The sequence below is a fragment of the Dromiciops gliroides genome, chromosome 4, assembly GCF_019393635.1.
Source record: "Dromiciops gliroides isolate mDroGli1 chromosome 4, mDroGli1.pri, whole genome shotgun sequence".
NCBI lineage: Eukaryota > Metazoa > Chordata > Mammalia > Microbiotheria > Microbiotheriidae > Dromiciops > Dromiciops gliroides.
Window position 1 is genome coordinate 436,065,093 of NC_057864.1, and position 15,852 is coordinate 436,080,944.

Sequence of the window (15,852 nt, forward strand, 5' to 3'; positions counted from 1 at the left end):
TGGAGTCAGGAAGCCTTGGGGTGGAGTCTTCCTGAGACCTGCATAAGTCATGTGACCCTGTGTTAACTGCTTCCCATCATGCTGTTTCAGTTTCCTCAATCATACAGTGAGAAGCTCTTATCTTCCCAACCAAAAAGGGTCCCAATCTACTTCATTAAATAACATCTTGGGGCAGCTAGGTGGCGCAGTGGATAGAGAGCTGGCCCTGGAGTCAGGAGGATCTGAGTTCAAATCCAGTCTCAGACACTTAACACTAGCTGTGTGACCCTGGGCAAGTCACTTAACCCCAAATGCCTCACACACACACACACACCCAAAAAACCCCAAAACATCTTGGAGAGTTTTTTAAATCTTGAAAAGGGTTTGTGATTTCATTCATTTGCGGGGTTCCTTTCACCAAGGCAATTCTAAGGCAGCAGATAAATCCTTGGGAGATGCCTTTGGCACATAAAATTTAAGTGACTTGTCCAGTGTTACACAGCAAACAAGTAGGAGGGATTTGAACCCAGGTTTCTAGACTCTAAGCCTAGTACCTACTATATGTACAGGCCTGCCTCTATTTTTGAACTTTAAAGATAGTGTGACAGGTAAAACTAAATATGAGTGGCCACCCTATCTGTCCCCTTGTGGGGAAAGCTAACTAGGACAACAGTTTAACAATTTAAATATTAAACATTTATTAAAATATATTAGAGGTTAAGAAAGAGAGAACAAGTGTCTCTGAAAGAATTTAAGAAGAGGAAAATCCTAACCACCTCCACCACTCCTGGTTCTTCTACCAACCCCACGGGGTTCCAAAACCAACTGACAAAACCCACTGCCTCAGTTTTCTGATGAAGAAATCAAAGCTATCTATTGTCATATGAAAAAATGCTCTAAATCATTATTGATTAGAGAGATGCAAATTAAAACAACTCTGAGGTACCACCTGACACCTATCAGATTGGCTAATATGACAAAACAGGAAAATAATAAAAGTTGGAGAAGCTGTGGAAAAATTGGAACACTAATGCATTGTTGGTGGAGCTGTGAACTGATCCAACTATTCTGGAGAGCAGTTTGGAACTATGCCCAAAGGGCTATAAAGCTTTGCATACCCTTTGACCCAGCAATACCACTATTAGGACTTTTTCCCAAAGAGATCATAAAAAAGGGAAAAGGACCCACATATAAAAAAATATTTATAGCTGCTCTTTTTGTGGTGGCAAGGAATTGGAAATTGAGGAGATACTCATCAATTGGAGAATGGCTGAATAAGTTGTGGTATGTGAATGTGGTATATAATGGAATACTATCGTGCTGTAAGAAATGATGAGCAGGCTGATTTCAGAGAAACCTGGAAGGACTTGCATGAACTGATGATGAATGAGATGAGCAGAACCAGGAGAACATTGTACACAGTATCAACAATATTGTGCGTTGATCAACTGTGATAGACTTGATCCTTCTCAGCAAAACAATGGTTGAAGATAGTTCCAAAGGACTCATGATAGAAAATGCTCTCCAAATCCAGAAAAAAAAAAGAACCATTGAATCTTTTTTTTTTTTTTAGTGAGGCAATTGGGGTTACATGACTTGCCCAGGGTCACACAGCTAGTAAGTGTTAAGTGTCTGAGGCCAGATTTGAACTCAGGTACTCCTTGACTCCAGGGCCGGTGCTCTATCCACTGTGCCACCTAGCTGTCCTATTGAATCTTGATGTAGATCAAACCATACTATTTCTATTGTTTTTGTTGTTGTTTTTTTTTTCTTTGAGGTTTTTCCTTTTTGCTCTGATTCTTTACTCATTACATGACTAATGCAGAAATATGTTTAATGTGATTGTACATATATAATCTATATCAGATTACTTGCTGTCTTGGGGACGGGAGAGGGAGAGAAGGGATGGAGAAAAATTTGAAACTAGAAATCTTATAAAAACAAATGTTGAAAATTATCTCTAAATGTAACTGGAAAATAATAAAATATTTATATGGGAAAAAACCACTACCTCACATACTGCTTCAAGCTGATTGGTTGAGAATGGTCACATGCTCACACAGCAGGGGGCCCTTGTAATATTAATACTATTCTCACAATAGTAACAGCTTGAAGCTATTACTCAGCTATATTTCTAACTCTTTCCCTTAAGGAAACCTCTTTTGTAGTCAAATTTAATCAGCTCACTGTAGCTGGCATCCTTTCTTTGTTTATTCTGTTCCTTTCCCTGAACTGTCCTCGCCTATCCTTCAAAAAACCAGCTGAAATCTAGCTGTTCCACAGACCCTTCCTTCTTTGACCATCTGACAGAACGTAAGCTTCTCAAGAATAAGGTTGTTACACTTTTGTCTCTCTATCTCCAGAGCCTGGCATCTCCTTTCCATATCCTCATATGTTCCCTCCTCAAGTACACTGAGTTTCCTCACCATGGGTGCCACCTCTTTGTGCTCCTTGTCAGGCTCCATACAGACCCATGCACATGCTCAGGCCTCAGAAAGGATCCATCAACTTTCCCGTCTTAAATAAGTGGCCCATAAGGGGCCCAGGTCCATGATTAAATGAGTCTTCTTTTGCAAAAGGCAGTGTCATGGGATATAAATACTGGAGATTAGTAATACTGAACATGAGCCCAATATATCTAACCAGAAAGGTGAAAATTTAGAAGCATGTGTAAGTTAGTCAGTGTTGAAATCATATTTGAATTTTATATATGGGAGTCTGCGTGAGAAGCTGAGATAACTGGAGGAAATGTCACGCAAGGTCATGCCTGCTTGAGTTAAAAATTAGAACATGTACCAAAATATCAGGATGCAAAATGTACCCCCAGATATTCTGGGACCACCAAAGGCTGCAAACCAGAGTTAATCATATGCTGATTATAAGCACAGAAGATCAGTCTTTCTAAGGTATTCCCCTGAAACAAAGACTTCAGCCAAGAGTACACACTGATGACCCTACTTCAACAAAAGTTAGCCCATGTAAAGGGATGGATAATAAACATTTTGAGGGGGGCAGTTTAAGGCTGAGTAAGGACTTTATAATTAATGAATGACTAAAAATTGTAATTTTATGTCAAGGGTTTATTTTTTTCTGTGTTTAAATCTTTTGCTGCAAGATTTAATGGAACTGGGGCAGCTAGGTGGCGCAGTGTAGAGCACTGGCCCTGGAGTCAGGAGGACCTGAGTTCAAATTTGGCCTCAGACACTTGACACTTACTAGCTGTGTGACCCTGGGCAAGTCACTTAACCCCAATTGCCTCACTCCCCCCCCCCAAAAAAAAAGATTTAGTGGAACTGCTCATTAACAAGTAGTGCTCATGTGACTTCAATCTAAGGCTTTTGGCAATTACCTGCAGTTTCAGTTTACAGGTGCAAGACTGAAATCCAGTTGTCCAATTAGAGACCATCAAAGAAAAGAGGGTGTTAGATTTAAACCTGTCATTTTGGAATAAAAGTTACATGATTTCTAGCAGACAAAATTAAGTTAGTAAACTCTGACATGGGCAGCTAGCTGGGACAGTGGATAGAACACTGGGCGTGGCATCAGGAAGAACTGAGTTCAATTGTCGGGCCCTTACTAGCTGCGTGAGCCTGAACAAGTCACTTAACCCTGTTTGCCTTAGTTTCCTCATCTGTAAAATGAACTGGAGAAGGAAATGGCAAACCACTTCAGAATCTTTGCCAAGAAAAACCTAAAAGGGGTCACTAAGAGTTGGAAATGACTGAAAAGATTGAACGACTACAAGCACTGAAAAAAAGTATATGTTTTGAAAATGAAAAGACAAGAAACTAAGGAAAAAAATCTTTGTGGTAAACATAGCTGACAAAAACTTGACATCTCCATTCTAAAGGATACAAATCCATAAAAGCAACTTCCATTCTCCAATGAAGAAATGGTCAAAGGGCAAGGTGAAAAATATTAAAAAACACTAAAAAAAAGGTTCAAACTCTGTAGTAATTGTATGAATGTAAATTAAAATAGCTTAAAGATCCCATCATATCGCTAAATTGGCAAAGTAATAAAAAATTGTGAACATGGTTATAGGGAAATAGGTACTCCTCTAAATTCTTGGTAGGGCTATACATTGATGCAGGATTTATGGCAAGAGCAATGTGGCCAGAGCGAACAAAAGTACAAAAACCAAGTATGTGATTATTGTGTTATTATCATATCATGTTGTTAAAGGGGGAAAATTGGCGATCTGTACAAAAATATTCACATCAACTTTATTTGGAAAGAATGAAAAACTGGAAAGAGAGTAGTCTAAGCACTAAGGCATGGCTAAATGAACTGCGGCATATCAATGTTAATGAAATACTTCAGTACTAAAGGATCTAGAATTGTGGTGGTGTGGGTACTATTCCCATTGGGAGAGATTGCCACCTTTCCATAACTCAGTGGATGGTGTTTGATAGTCATAAAAATGACAAATATGAAATGGATTTTTAAAATTAGGAAAGACACAAAATTAAACAAAGCAAAGAAGGAACAAGAACATATACATTTACTATGACCATGACTATATTGCTATTTAGCAATAAAACTTTATAAATATGCTAACAGAAAAGAGGTCAGAAAGAGCAAATCAGTGGTGTTTCGGTCAAAGTGTTTGTTAAATATATTTTCTATTTTCATAAAAATATTAACAGTGTACATTTTAAAGTTATCCTCCACATTCTACTTATTTGTATTTGTTGTTTAAGCTGGGTTTATAATAAAACAAAAAAGCTAGCAAGCAGCTATCATCAGGGCATGAGGCATTCAAACAAGTTTGGAATACTGAACTTAGAAATAGCCTCAAAAGAGGGAAATCCCTGCATTGGATACACGGTCTAATGGATTTTATTTATTTATTTATACAAAGCACTTTGGTTTTAAAGATTAGGAATGAGCAAGCATGACAGAGATTCATCCAAACACATCCTGTACATCTGATTTATCTTGAAAGGATAATCCCTTTCCTCATTATTTAGTTGCTTTTAAAAATGTCTACTGCTTTTAATTTTAAAAATTACTTGGAATGAGTTAGGGTTATGCCACAATAGTAAGAAGAATGTGCATTCAACTAATCCTTATTTAGTATAGAGGAATTTGATGGTCTCTAAGTGCATTTTCCAGAAACTGAAGTTCACATCAAAGTCTTTCTTGTTTTTAGCCATGCTTAATCAAAATCTTCCTAAAATGTATTAATATATATCCCTGTCTTCTAAAAATAATAGGCAGAAAATCTCTTTTCTGGACATGTTAAATTCTTGGATCATTTTGTAGAAACAATGATGGTTTTACTGGTTACTGAGCTATCTAAAGCTGTTCCCCCTTATACCATATGACCTCTGATTGCTACACTTTGTGAGTTTGTGCATTTGCTCTTTTCTCTCTCTTACATTATGTCACAATGATGGCATTTTCCTTTTGTCAGTATACTTGCCCTCAGAGCTCATTCTCTTCTAACCTGCTGTGGACTGGGAAATCTGGTAACTAAATTTAGAAGAATTGGGTATAAAGGGTTTTAGCAACATCCTGAAGGCCTCTCCTGCCAGAGAATCACAGAGCTGAAAAAGACTAGTTTCTACTACAAACCCGTATTTGACCAATGAGAAGCCCGAGGCCCAGAGAGATTAAATGATATAAGATTCAAAGAGTTAAGAGGAATCCTAAATACTTAGTCCAATGTCTTCAACTCCATTCAACATCGCCTCACTTTACAGAAGAGGAAACTGAGGTTCCCCCAATAGAAAGTCATTTGCTCAAGGTTTGATAGTGTGATGGGGGCAGAATTGGGATTAGAACCCAGGTCTCTTGCATCGCAGTCAGGCACTCTGCTCTTTTCATTTCACTGGCTATGAGTAATGGAAATGTGCTTTAGTGCATAGCAGATCTGCATCTTACATGAAGATACTCTTTACCCACTTGCAGCTAGAAAGGGACCAGAGTCTCTTTAAAAGGCAGCTTGTATCACTTGATGTTATTTTATTTTTCATGATCCCCACTTAAGTGGAACAGATAGGAAGTGGGACTCTACTCAAATAGAACACGTAAGATCTGCCTGGCAGAAATACTGAGCATTACAGAAAAGATGCTCTTACAGGGGCTTCTTTGAGTAGGGTGATCACATGACTACAGAACTTTCTGCTTCATTGTAAAGAGAGAGAAAAGAAAGTCGAAAGGGACAGAGCAGGGTGCTCCACTGACCAGGGATGTTTAAGAAGGCTGACCAAGGTGGTCTGCCTCATTAGCTTTACCAGCCTAAGTAGAATGAATGGACTCTGTGAGTATGATGAAGAAAAGGCTCTTGCCTCACTCTCAGTGGCATGAAGAGCATGAGAAACAGAGGCTCGTCACCCAGTGATCTCAGTGAAGTATTTGGAATAGCTCATGCTCTGCTGTACAGGTCAAAACAAAAAGTGTAGCTGCCTTCACCAGACCATAAGCCCCGCTCCCCCAAGGATGGATTAGAGTTATATGCCATTTCTGTATCAGTCATCCAGAAAAACACACCCACACCCCCCCCACACACACACATCAGTTATTTACTCACCACTTGGCCAAACATACTGCTTTGTGGATTTCTTCCCATTTTCCCCCAAAGTTCCTTGACACCCACAGGCCATTCTGAAAGATCACAAATGACTGTTAGCCCAGTCCAAGGTCTATCTTACACAGCTAGCTAAAGGCACGACCTCTGGTCAGAAAGCCCAGCACTGGACTGTGGCAAAGAGGACAAGCTGTTTGGCTTTCCTGTGCCTCCCGACATCTGAACAACCAGCCCCAGGCAGAATCTCTTCAGTGCCTTCCCTTTTCCTGCTCCCCTCCGCCCCAAGTCATTAACTAGTATGAATTTCTGTGAATTGTGCATTTGAAGCATTCTCTCAATGAGGGGTTCCACAAGCATTTATTAAGCACCTCTTCTAGACAGGTACTGTGCTAGACACTGATAATATAAACAGAAAAATGAGAATTTCTACCCTCAAGGAACCTTGATTTTATGTGGGTGGAGAGGAAGAGAAATAAATGGAAACACAATCACTAAGCACTATGTGGCGAGTGCTGCATTAAGCAATGGGGATACTTACAAACAGACAAGCCCCTGCTCCCAGGGAGCTCCCACTCTAATGAGGGGAGTTAAAACATATCTATGGGAGGCTTCCCCGGCAGGGCATTTGGAAAAGCCAGTTAGTCCTTAGGGTACAGCACTAGAGAGGATGATGAAACCCAGGCGTCCCTAGGGTGCAACAACACTCTACTTAGCACAGAATACCAAGGAGGGAGGGAGAACTGTTAGTTTGTGGTAAGCAGGGGTGGAAATCAGGGATAGACACCAGAGTTGAGTCTTGAAGGAAGACAGGGATTTTGAGGCTTGGAGAGAACGCACTACAAGCATGAGGGATGAGCATCCAGGGCGGTGGCAGATAAAAGTGCCAAGTTTAGAGAATGTGTCTAGGGGTCCAATATGGCTGAAATGTGGAGGGCATGAAGGGAAACAGCATGAATGGCCTGGGGTTAGGAGTGTGTGTCGGCGAGCCAGGCTTGAGGGATCCTTACATGTCATGTTAAGGAGTTTGTGTTTTATATCCCCAGCAAAGGAAAACTGCAGGGTTTTGAGGTGAGCAGTGGGTGATGGGGTCAGGTCTGGGCCATAAAGAGACAATTCTGGCAGCTGTGGGGAGCCAATCAGAGAGGAGTGATGAGAAGGGAGACCAGTGAAGATGCTGTCACAGTAGTAAGGAGGTAAGAGACAATGAGAACCCGAACAAGAGTAGTTGTTGAGAAAAGGACAATATGAGAGAGACAGAGAGAGAAAGAAGAGCCTAGGAGGACTCAGAAGCAATTTACCTGAGTGAATGGAAGGAGGCTGCAAAGTCTGGAGGAGTGCAGGCTTAGGGGAGAAGAAAAGGGAATTCTGTTTGGAATGGATCAAGTGCGAGTTACCTACCTCAGGCAGAGCAGCTGGGCATTTGCTGGAGTGGAGGAAAGATCTTAAGAGTATGATACATACATACATAACTGAACTTATAGGAGCGAAAAAGAGAGTGACAAAGCTGAAGGAAGTCATGCCACTGGGCCAGTTGGGTCCACTATAGAATTATGTTAACTCATCTCAACTGGGTACTTCCTGGATCAAGGCATTTTTCTTCTGCCTCTCTCTAAACCTCTTCTCTCCTCAAGCTTTCCATAGCACCCCCTCCACTCCTCTGCTGGGAGGAGAATAGAGGCCATTGGCTATTTGGTACCTCTCTCCCCCATCTTGACATTCACCATCTCCTTAATACACGGTAGTCTCTGATGAAGAGGTGACCCTTCTCCTTGCCAGCCCCTCTATAGGAACCCTTGATCTTCCCACCCTCCCACAATCTCTGAAACTCTCTTTCAATCTTCAGTCTCTCTCTTCCTGCTGGCTGCCTCTCTGCTGCCTATAAACATGCCCAAGTCTTCCCTGTCCTTAAACAATAAGCCTAAAGAGCCATCCTTCCATTCACAGCCAAACTCCTAAAACAACTGTCTACACTTGCTGCCTCCACGTCTTCATACTGCTTTCCTTTGGTTCTCTCTCTCTCTCTTTTTTTTTTGCGGGGCAATGAGGGTTAAGTGACTTGCCCAGGGTCACACAACTAGTAAGTACTTGTCAGGTGTCTGAAGCCAGATTTGAACTCAGGTCCTCCTGAATCCAGGGCCAGTGCTTTATCCACTGTGCTACTTAGCTACCCCCAGGTTTTCTCTTTCTACTTGTATGACCACCCTTCTTGGTTTTCCTTGTGGGAAGGAGCTCAATTCTCCATCATCAATAGACTATTAGACATTTTGAATGAGATGTTCTGAAAGCACCTCAAACTCAACATGTACAAAACAGACATCATTATCTTCCCCCTTCCATCCCTCTCTTTTTCCTAACTCTCTTATTTCTGCTGAGAGCATCACCATCCTTGAAGTCATTCAGGTGCATAACCTCAGAGTCAAAACTAGACTCTTCCAACTTCCTCCTCCTTCATATCTAGCTAGCTGCTCCCATAACCCCTCATGTGTCTGTCTCCTCTCTGGTCCTCCCCCTATGTCAGGCTCTCGTAACCTCTCCCTTAGATGATTGCCTCCTAAATGGTGTCCTTGCCTGGGGTTTCTATCCTTTCCAGTCACCACCCTGGCATGTGTCTGACCATCTTGCTCTCCGGTTCCATAGATCCTAGTAGCTCCCCATTATCTCTATGATCAAATACAAACTTTGACTTTAAAGCCCTTCACAACCAGGCACCCTCCCCTTTCCAGCGTTATTACACATTATTGTCCTCCAAGTACTTGATGCTCCAGCCCGAGTGGCCTCCCAGCTGCTCCTCACACACAGTGCTCTTATCTCTTCCCTTTCAGTCTTTGCCCAGGCTGTAGATACCCCATGTCTGGAATATGCTCCTTCTTCATAGCTGTCTCTTGGAATCCCTCGTTTTCCTGAAAACTCAGTTCAAGTGAGTTTTCTTTCTAAAAGAGCTGTTCTTAATTTGGAAATGAATTTATTTAAAATTTTTTGATAATTATTTCAACAGAACTGACTTCCTGTTTAATCCAATGTATTTTATTTTACCCATTTTTCAGGGGGGGTGGGGTGGGTGAGGCAATTGGGGTTAAGTGACTTGCCCAGGGTCACACAGCTAGTAAGTGATAAGTGTCTGAGGCCAGATTTGAACTCAGATACTCCTGAATCCGGGGTTGGTGCTCTAACCATTGCACCACCCAGCTGCCCCTATTTTATGCATTTTTAAAACATTCTCCTTAGAAAGGGTCCACAGGCTTTGGCAGACTACCTAAGGGAGCCAGGGCACAAAAAAGGTGAAGATCCTCAGCTCCAGATGAAGCTCTTCCTGAGTCCCTTTAGCTGCTGATGCCTTTCCCCTCAGAGATTACCTTCTATTTGTTTTGTACATACTTATATGCACATATTGTCTTCTCCAATACCATATGAACTCCTGGAAAGCAGGAGTAATTCATTTCTATCTTTGTATCCCCAAAGCCTAGTATAAAACCTGGCAGATAACAGGTACTTAATAAATGCTTGATTGAATGAATTCTTTGTTAATAAAACAAAGTTTATGGTTGACTTAAGAATATAACAGCAAACATCATAATTACTTGTGGAATTTTTTTTTTAAAAGCCAGTCCTCCATGACATACTCTAAAACACAGTTTAAGAGACATCTGCATTTTCTGTCCCGGATCGGGGAAATGGGGAACTCAGTAAGTAAAGAGAAAGGTAGAACTACATATTTCAGACCCCCAGGTGTCAGTGGTAGAAGTTCAGCACAAAACCCGCACTCAAATACAGAAAACCCTTTTCAGTTTATTTAAGTTGAGATCATAAATGTGTAAGACTTGGCTGGACTTACTTCAGAGCTGACAACCAAAAGGTAATCAGAATTCTGGGGATTGTAGGTCATCTGAGTCAGAGGATGAAAAGGCAGATCTGTCTGAACAAAATTCTTCGCAAAGTCAGATGACCTAAAGATTCTTCCTCCGTGACTTCCTCCAGACACATCCCCTGTCAAAATCACCTAGAAAGAAAACGGATAATTAGATGAGGACAAAGTCTGCTGACAACATGAGAACTTCCAATAGAGTTTTGCTGAGAACAATCGGAGTTCACAAGCAAGCACCAGAAAACATCTTGAAGAAAACTAAAAAGCAACAGGTTAAAATAAATACGGTTGCTCCTTTATGTTCTTAGCCCATAATGTGTGGACAACTACAAACTTGAAACTATCAAGCACTAATTGGATGATTTCTAAGCATTCCATAAATGGGGATTAAGTCATGTCAATCTTCAGATTTTACATTGTATTTTCACTAAAAGGCCGCCTTTGGTGGGTTCATTTGGTGGCACCAACTTATAGCCAAAACTGCCTTGTAATAAAAGTCTTTTGGTACTTCAATAATTAAACCCACTTGGATGGAATTTCATCCTAGACAGAGCCTTCTTTATTCTGAAACCAATTACAAAGAGAATAGTATTATAGTGAGGTTCAACTATATTCAAATAACATTAAACACACTATAAAATCAGACATTTTGCTCTTCACATAAAAGTCTACTGATATTTGAATGGACTTCTACATGAACTAAATTTGCCACCCAGGGCACAGTTTATAGGGTGTATCCTCTAGTATTAGAAAGCAAAGACTCAAACCTTCCCAGAGTTTTCAGGTCCAATAGCCATTCCAAATTCAGTCCGAATGAAAGTGTTATTGATGAGATTTGTGATATCTTTAAAGTTCTTTCCATAGTCTTCACTGAATGAGGATGGAAAAGAGAGACAGAAAACCAAATCATTTAGAACATAGTTTCTTTCCCATCCAAGGTAGAAATCTTTTCAGAGGCTTTTAAAATTCTATAATGCAGAAAGAATACATCTAGAGAAACACAAGTTCTTCATGCTAACTTTGAGAACATTTTAAAAAGTTAGACATTCATTTTGACGACACTCCCAGGAGTTAAGGAAAATAAAACGGTAAATCACCTGACATAGGTGACCCTCCTTTGCAAAATAGGGAAATAAATACTTGCTCAGAAGGTTATGATGAAAGCAATCCAAAAACCCTGAAAAGCTGCTGTAAAGATAGGTTATTTTTATTAATACTAATACTACCTCCATCCACATCTTGCTACAGAATATCAGATCACTAGTTTTTATAGAATTTAAGCTTCCAGTGGAAAGTTGAGGCTCTTATCAAACAATAACTAATCTGTAATTAAGAGGTCCTTTTCAGTGGCTAACAATACAACCCTGGGCACAAAAGTAAATGTTCTATGAATGACATTATAGGCAAAGAATTATAAAATGATAGTACTGTAAGGAACCTAATTTTACAGATCAAGAAATTAAGAGACAAAAGGGTCAAATTAAGTAAATGGAAGACTTTTAATCCTGAACTTGATTCAAGTCTTAATTTATGTGAGTAGATCATTTATTATAAGCTGAGGTCTTCCTCTACCTGGGCAGGATCAAGGAAAATGTATGTTGAATTGAATGGAAAGAAAAATGGGCGTCTATGCATTATTTATGCGGCTGATTCTGACTCCAGTCACCATTCGACTCTCTTATTAAGCACCTAATGGGTGCCTGAAAAGGCAACATCTCCAGGTGGACAAAGGACAGGTCTTAGAGTCACAAAAGACTGGTTACTGCTGTGTGTTGCTTGGGGGACAGTGGTGCAGTCAATGAGCTTCTTGGTACTCTAAGAGATTCTCTGAGACCCTAAGTTATGGATAAGCTGTTGATCTGTGTCAGCTAGAGGAAGTTCCTATACCAGTTCCCCAAAACTGCCTTCCCCAGAGCATACAAAGACATAAATAGAATCATTCTACCTTTTAATGGGTGAGATTACCAGTCCACACATACTGGGTATTATCTATGTTTTCCCCTTTCCTTTGGAGCAGATGGAAATCTGAAATTGTTTCTCTTGTCAATACAACATAAGAATAAGATCAAAGGAGCTTGGAGAGACATTCCTTTTTCTGTCTCTAGGGCTGTGACTCTAAGATCATTATTTCTCTTTTGACAGCAGGCTTATGCAGAGATCCAGGGGTTAGGAATATTTATGGGCTAAATAGTTCCTGGTTGTTGTATAGTGCAATCATTAACAGTCCTATGACCTTGTGATGGCATGAATTACACTGTTTTAAAACTTTCCTCCTTTGTGCCACACCTCAGAAAATTCTTTGAATGTGATTCAGGTCAGCTCACTTCTTAAGAGCCTGGCACAGCAAATAGATCTACCTGCCCTTCAGAACAGCAAAGAACAAAACCAAAATAAAACCGGCACTATAACTAGTTAGCAGGAAAATAGAGGACAAAGATCAATTTGGATAGTTGGAGTAGGAACCCTGATGGGTCATCTTTGGATCCCACAGAAGGCAAGAACCTTGAATTTGGAAATTGAAGATCTGGGTTCAAATCTCTCCTCAGCCCCTCAGCCTACCTATATGATGACCTTTGGCAAGTCACGCAACTTTTCTGGGTTTCAGTTTCTTCTATGAAGGTTTGAGCTAAAAGACCTTTAAGATCCCTTCCAGCTCCCAAACTATGATTCTGTGATACAATTAGAGTTCAAAATGACCTTGGTAAAGCGACAATGTATCTGAAAAAAAGAACTTCGATTCAATCAGGAACAGTGTATACTGGTAAAAAAAAATTTATATGAAACCACACAAATAAGAGATAGGAAAGGTCTGGGGCAGCTGATGTTCAAGCAACAAAGGAAGGATGTTTGTCTGTCTTCTCTTAAGGTTGCATTTGATTTTTTGTTTGTTTTTTAAAAGCAACCACAATAAAAGAGACCACAAAGAGGAAAAAACAAAGATTCTCTCATTATATTCTCTACATGGTTAGAACCAAGAATATAAGGTACTTTTCCGGACTACAAAATGAAATAGGAATGTCAAAAACAAAAAAACTAGTAACAGAAGAGGTAGAAAAAAATGCAATGTTCAGCCTGAACAAGCTGTGTTATATAAGTGTAACAGGATATTATCATGCCAAAGAGTGACCAACATGAAAATCAAGAAAAATTTTCTAATAGGATAAGGAAATAGAAATGAAATATAAGCTCTGACTATAACAATGTTAAAACAACATTAGCAACAAAATATGCGGAAGAAAAACCCAGAAATGGCCGTAAGAAGAAATGGAATATTTTTTTTGTAAAAACCAACAAATTCTAAATAATTTAAAACTTGTTTTTGCAGACCGTGTGTGGTTTGTATTTATTTGAATGTGTTTTTTTTTTAATTAAATTTTTTTTTTGGTGGGGCAATGAGGGTTAAGTGACTTGCCCAAGGTCACACAGCTAGTAAGTGTCAAGTGTCTGAGACTGGATTTGAACTCAGGTCCTCCTGAATCCAAGGCCAGTGCTTTATCCACTGCGCCACCTAGCTGCCCCCTATTTGAATGTTTTTTATGTTGGTTACGAAATTTTTTAATTGTTTTTTTTTTTTAAAAAAAACAGGAGAACTCATTCCTTTGTCCTTTGGTCAGCCATGCTGGTCAGGTGTAAGGAGTGGAGGCCCAATCCATAAAGCAACCGTTTCGAAGGCAGTGGGAGGAGACCGCCAAGTGGTATACATAGCAAGAGCACTGAACTTGAGATTAGGGAAGCCCTACATTTAAATCGCAAACCTTGAAAGGGACTGTCCTGAAGTCAGCTAAAGCCCATCCTGCCTGAGGTGGCGCTCAGTCTCCTTCCCTGTAGACCTTGTCACCTCTGGCCTCAGCTAAAGCAGCTAACTCCCATATGGTCTGCTTGGCCCACGTACCCTCCAGCCCCAATCCCTCCTGCTCAGAATCATCACAGTGTTCTTCCATAGGTGCAGGCCTATGCCATTCTCCTACACCAAATTTAGTGGTTCCCTGCCGCCTCTAGCTACACGCCTTATTTAGTGCTGAAAGCCTGCTGGCATCTGTTCCAGCCCATCTCTCAAGGCCGTTATCCATTACTACGCATCATCAGATCTAGGCTCTAGCCAGCCTGGCTCTTTGCTGTTGGCTGTACAGGATGTTCCACCCCTGTCTCTGAGCCTTCCAACAGGTTGCCTACTGTTTCCGAAATGTTCCCCTTCATGCCCTGAATCCCCTAACTCCAGCTCAAGAGTTCTCAAATTCCCATTGCTCTGAATGCCCCCAACCCTCAAATCGACTTCTGTTGATTTTCATTTGTTCTACATTTACTTCTCTGATTATGCTGTATCCTTCTCCCCCACAGAACAGAAATTCACTGAGGGCACAGGCTCTCTCATTCCTCTGTGCCTAGCAGGTACCTGATAGGCAGTAGTAACTTAATACTTGCTTATTAATTCTTTTAAAAAATAAGAATGAAAAATAATGAGATGTTCAATTCAACACAAAGATGAACTAGGATGATTCAATTTGGAGAATGCTGGAAAAGAATTTACTGATTTTCACAAACATGAAGGTTATTTATAAAGAGGATGTGTTCAATTGCCAATGAAAACTAGGGAATTCAAAACTGGATTAAACTTCCTAAGAAAATTTTAAAAAATTTTAAATTTTTTGTTGGGCAATGAGGGTTAAGTGACTTGCCCAGCATCACATAGCTAGTAACTGTCAAGTGTTTAAGGCTGGATTTGAACTCAAGTCCTCCTGAATCCAGGACCAGGATTTTATCCACTATACCACCTAACTGCCCCCTTTCCTAAGAAATTTGATAGACATGAGGAAAAATTTCTTGGCCATAAGGTATCTTATCCCCTGGAATGAAATGAGTATTTACAGAAACTGCCCCCTCCCCCAAAGCAGTATAGATTATCTGTTTGGGAAGATTCCTAGGATCGAAGATTTATAGAAGGGATCTTAGAAGTCATTTAAGTCAAACTTGCATTTTACTGACAAGGATTCTAAATCCCAAAGGTGACAGGGGCAGAGCTCAGATCTACCTCCAGATCTTCCAACCTCAAATTCTGTGCCTGTTCTTTTGCATCATGTTGGTTACAACTTAGGAAAGCAAAGTAAGTGACCTTAAAAGTCTTCTTCTGGCCCCAACAAACAATCATTTGTTGTTGCTCTCCAAAACAAAACAGATCATCTTCCTGTAAATTGCTAAGAATTCTTAATAATCCTTTCTTGATCTTATACTGGTATTTATTATTTGCAAACTATCACTCTGCCAGAAGGGGCACTATGAAAGCTGACTCCTGATCCTGAAGCAGGGGTTTGAGGGTGAATGTGAATGGAGGTTCTCATCTATCTACTCAGGAGCCCATGGTCTGGGTCAAGGTCTATCACAGATTCTCCATGGTCCCAGAAGATTGGAATTGAGCTTCACAGGGAACCTATCACAGTATATTGTGGACAGGACTCAGAGGAAGTCACAATGACTTTCT

The 15,852-nt window shown here is 40.3% G+C and overlaps 1 protein-coding gene across 1 annotated transcript in view; it reads right to left on the bottom strand.

Moving 5' to 3' along the window:
* SORT1 (sortilin 1) overlaps positions 1 to 15,852 on the bottom strand; it is a 73,541-nt gene that overhangs the window by 24,056 nt on the left and 33,633 nt on the right. Inside the window, 3 exon segments of the mRNA XM_044001550.1 lie at positions 6,518 to 6,591; positions 10,347 to 10,511; positions 11,144 to 11,246. Coding sequence (XP_043857485.1) covers positions 6,518 to 6,591; positions 10,347 to 10,511; positions 11,144 to 11,246 — 342 coding nt within the window.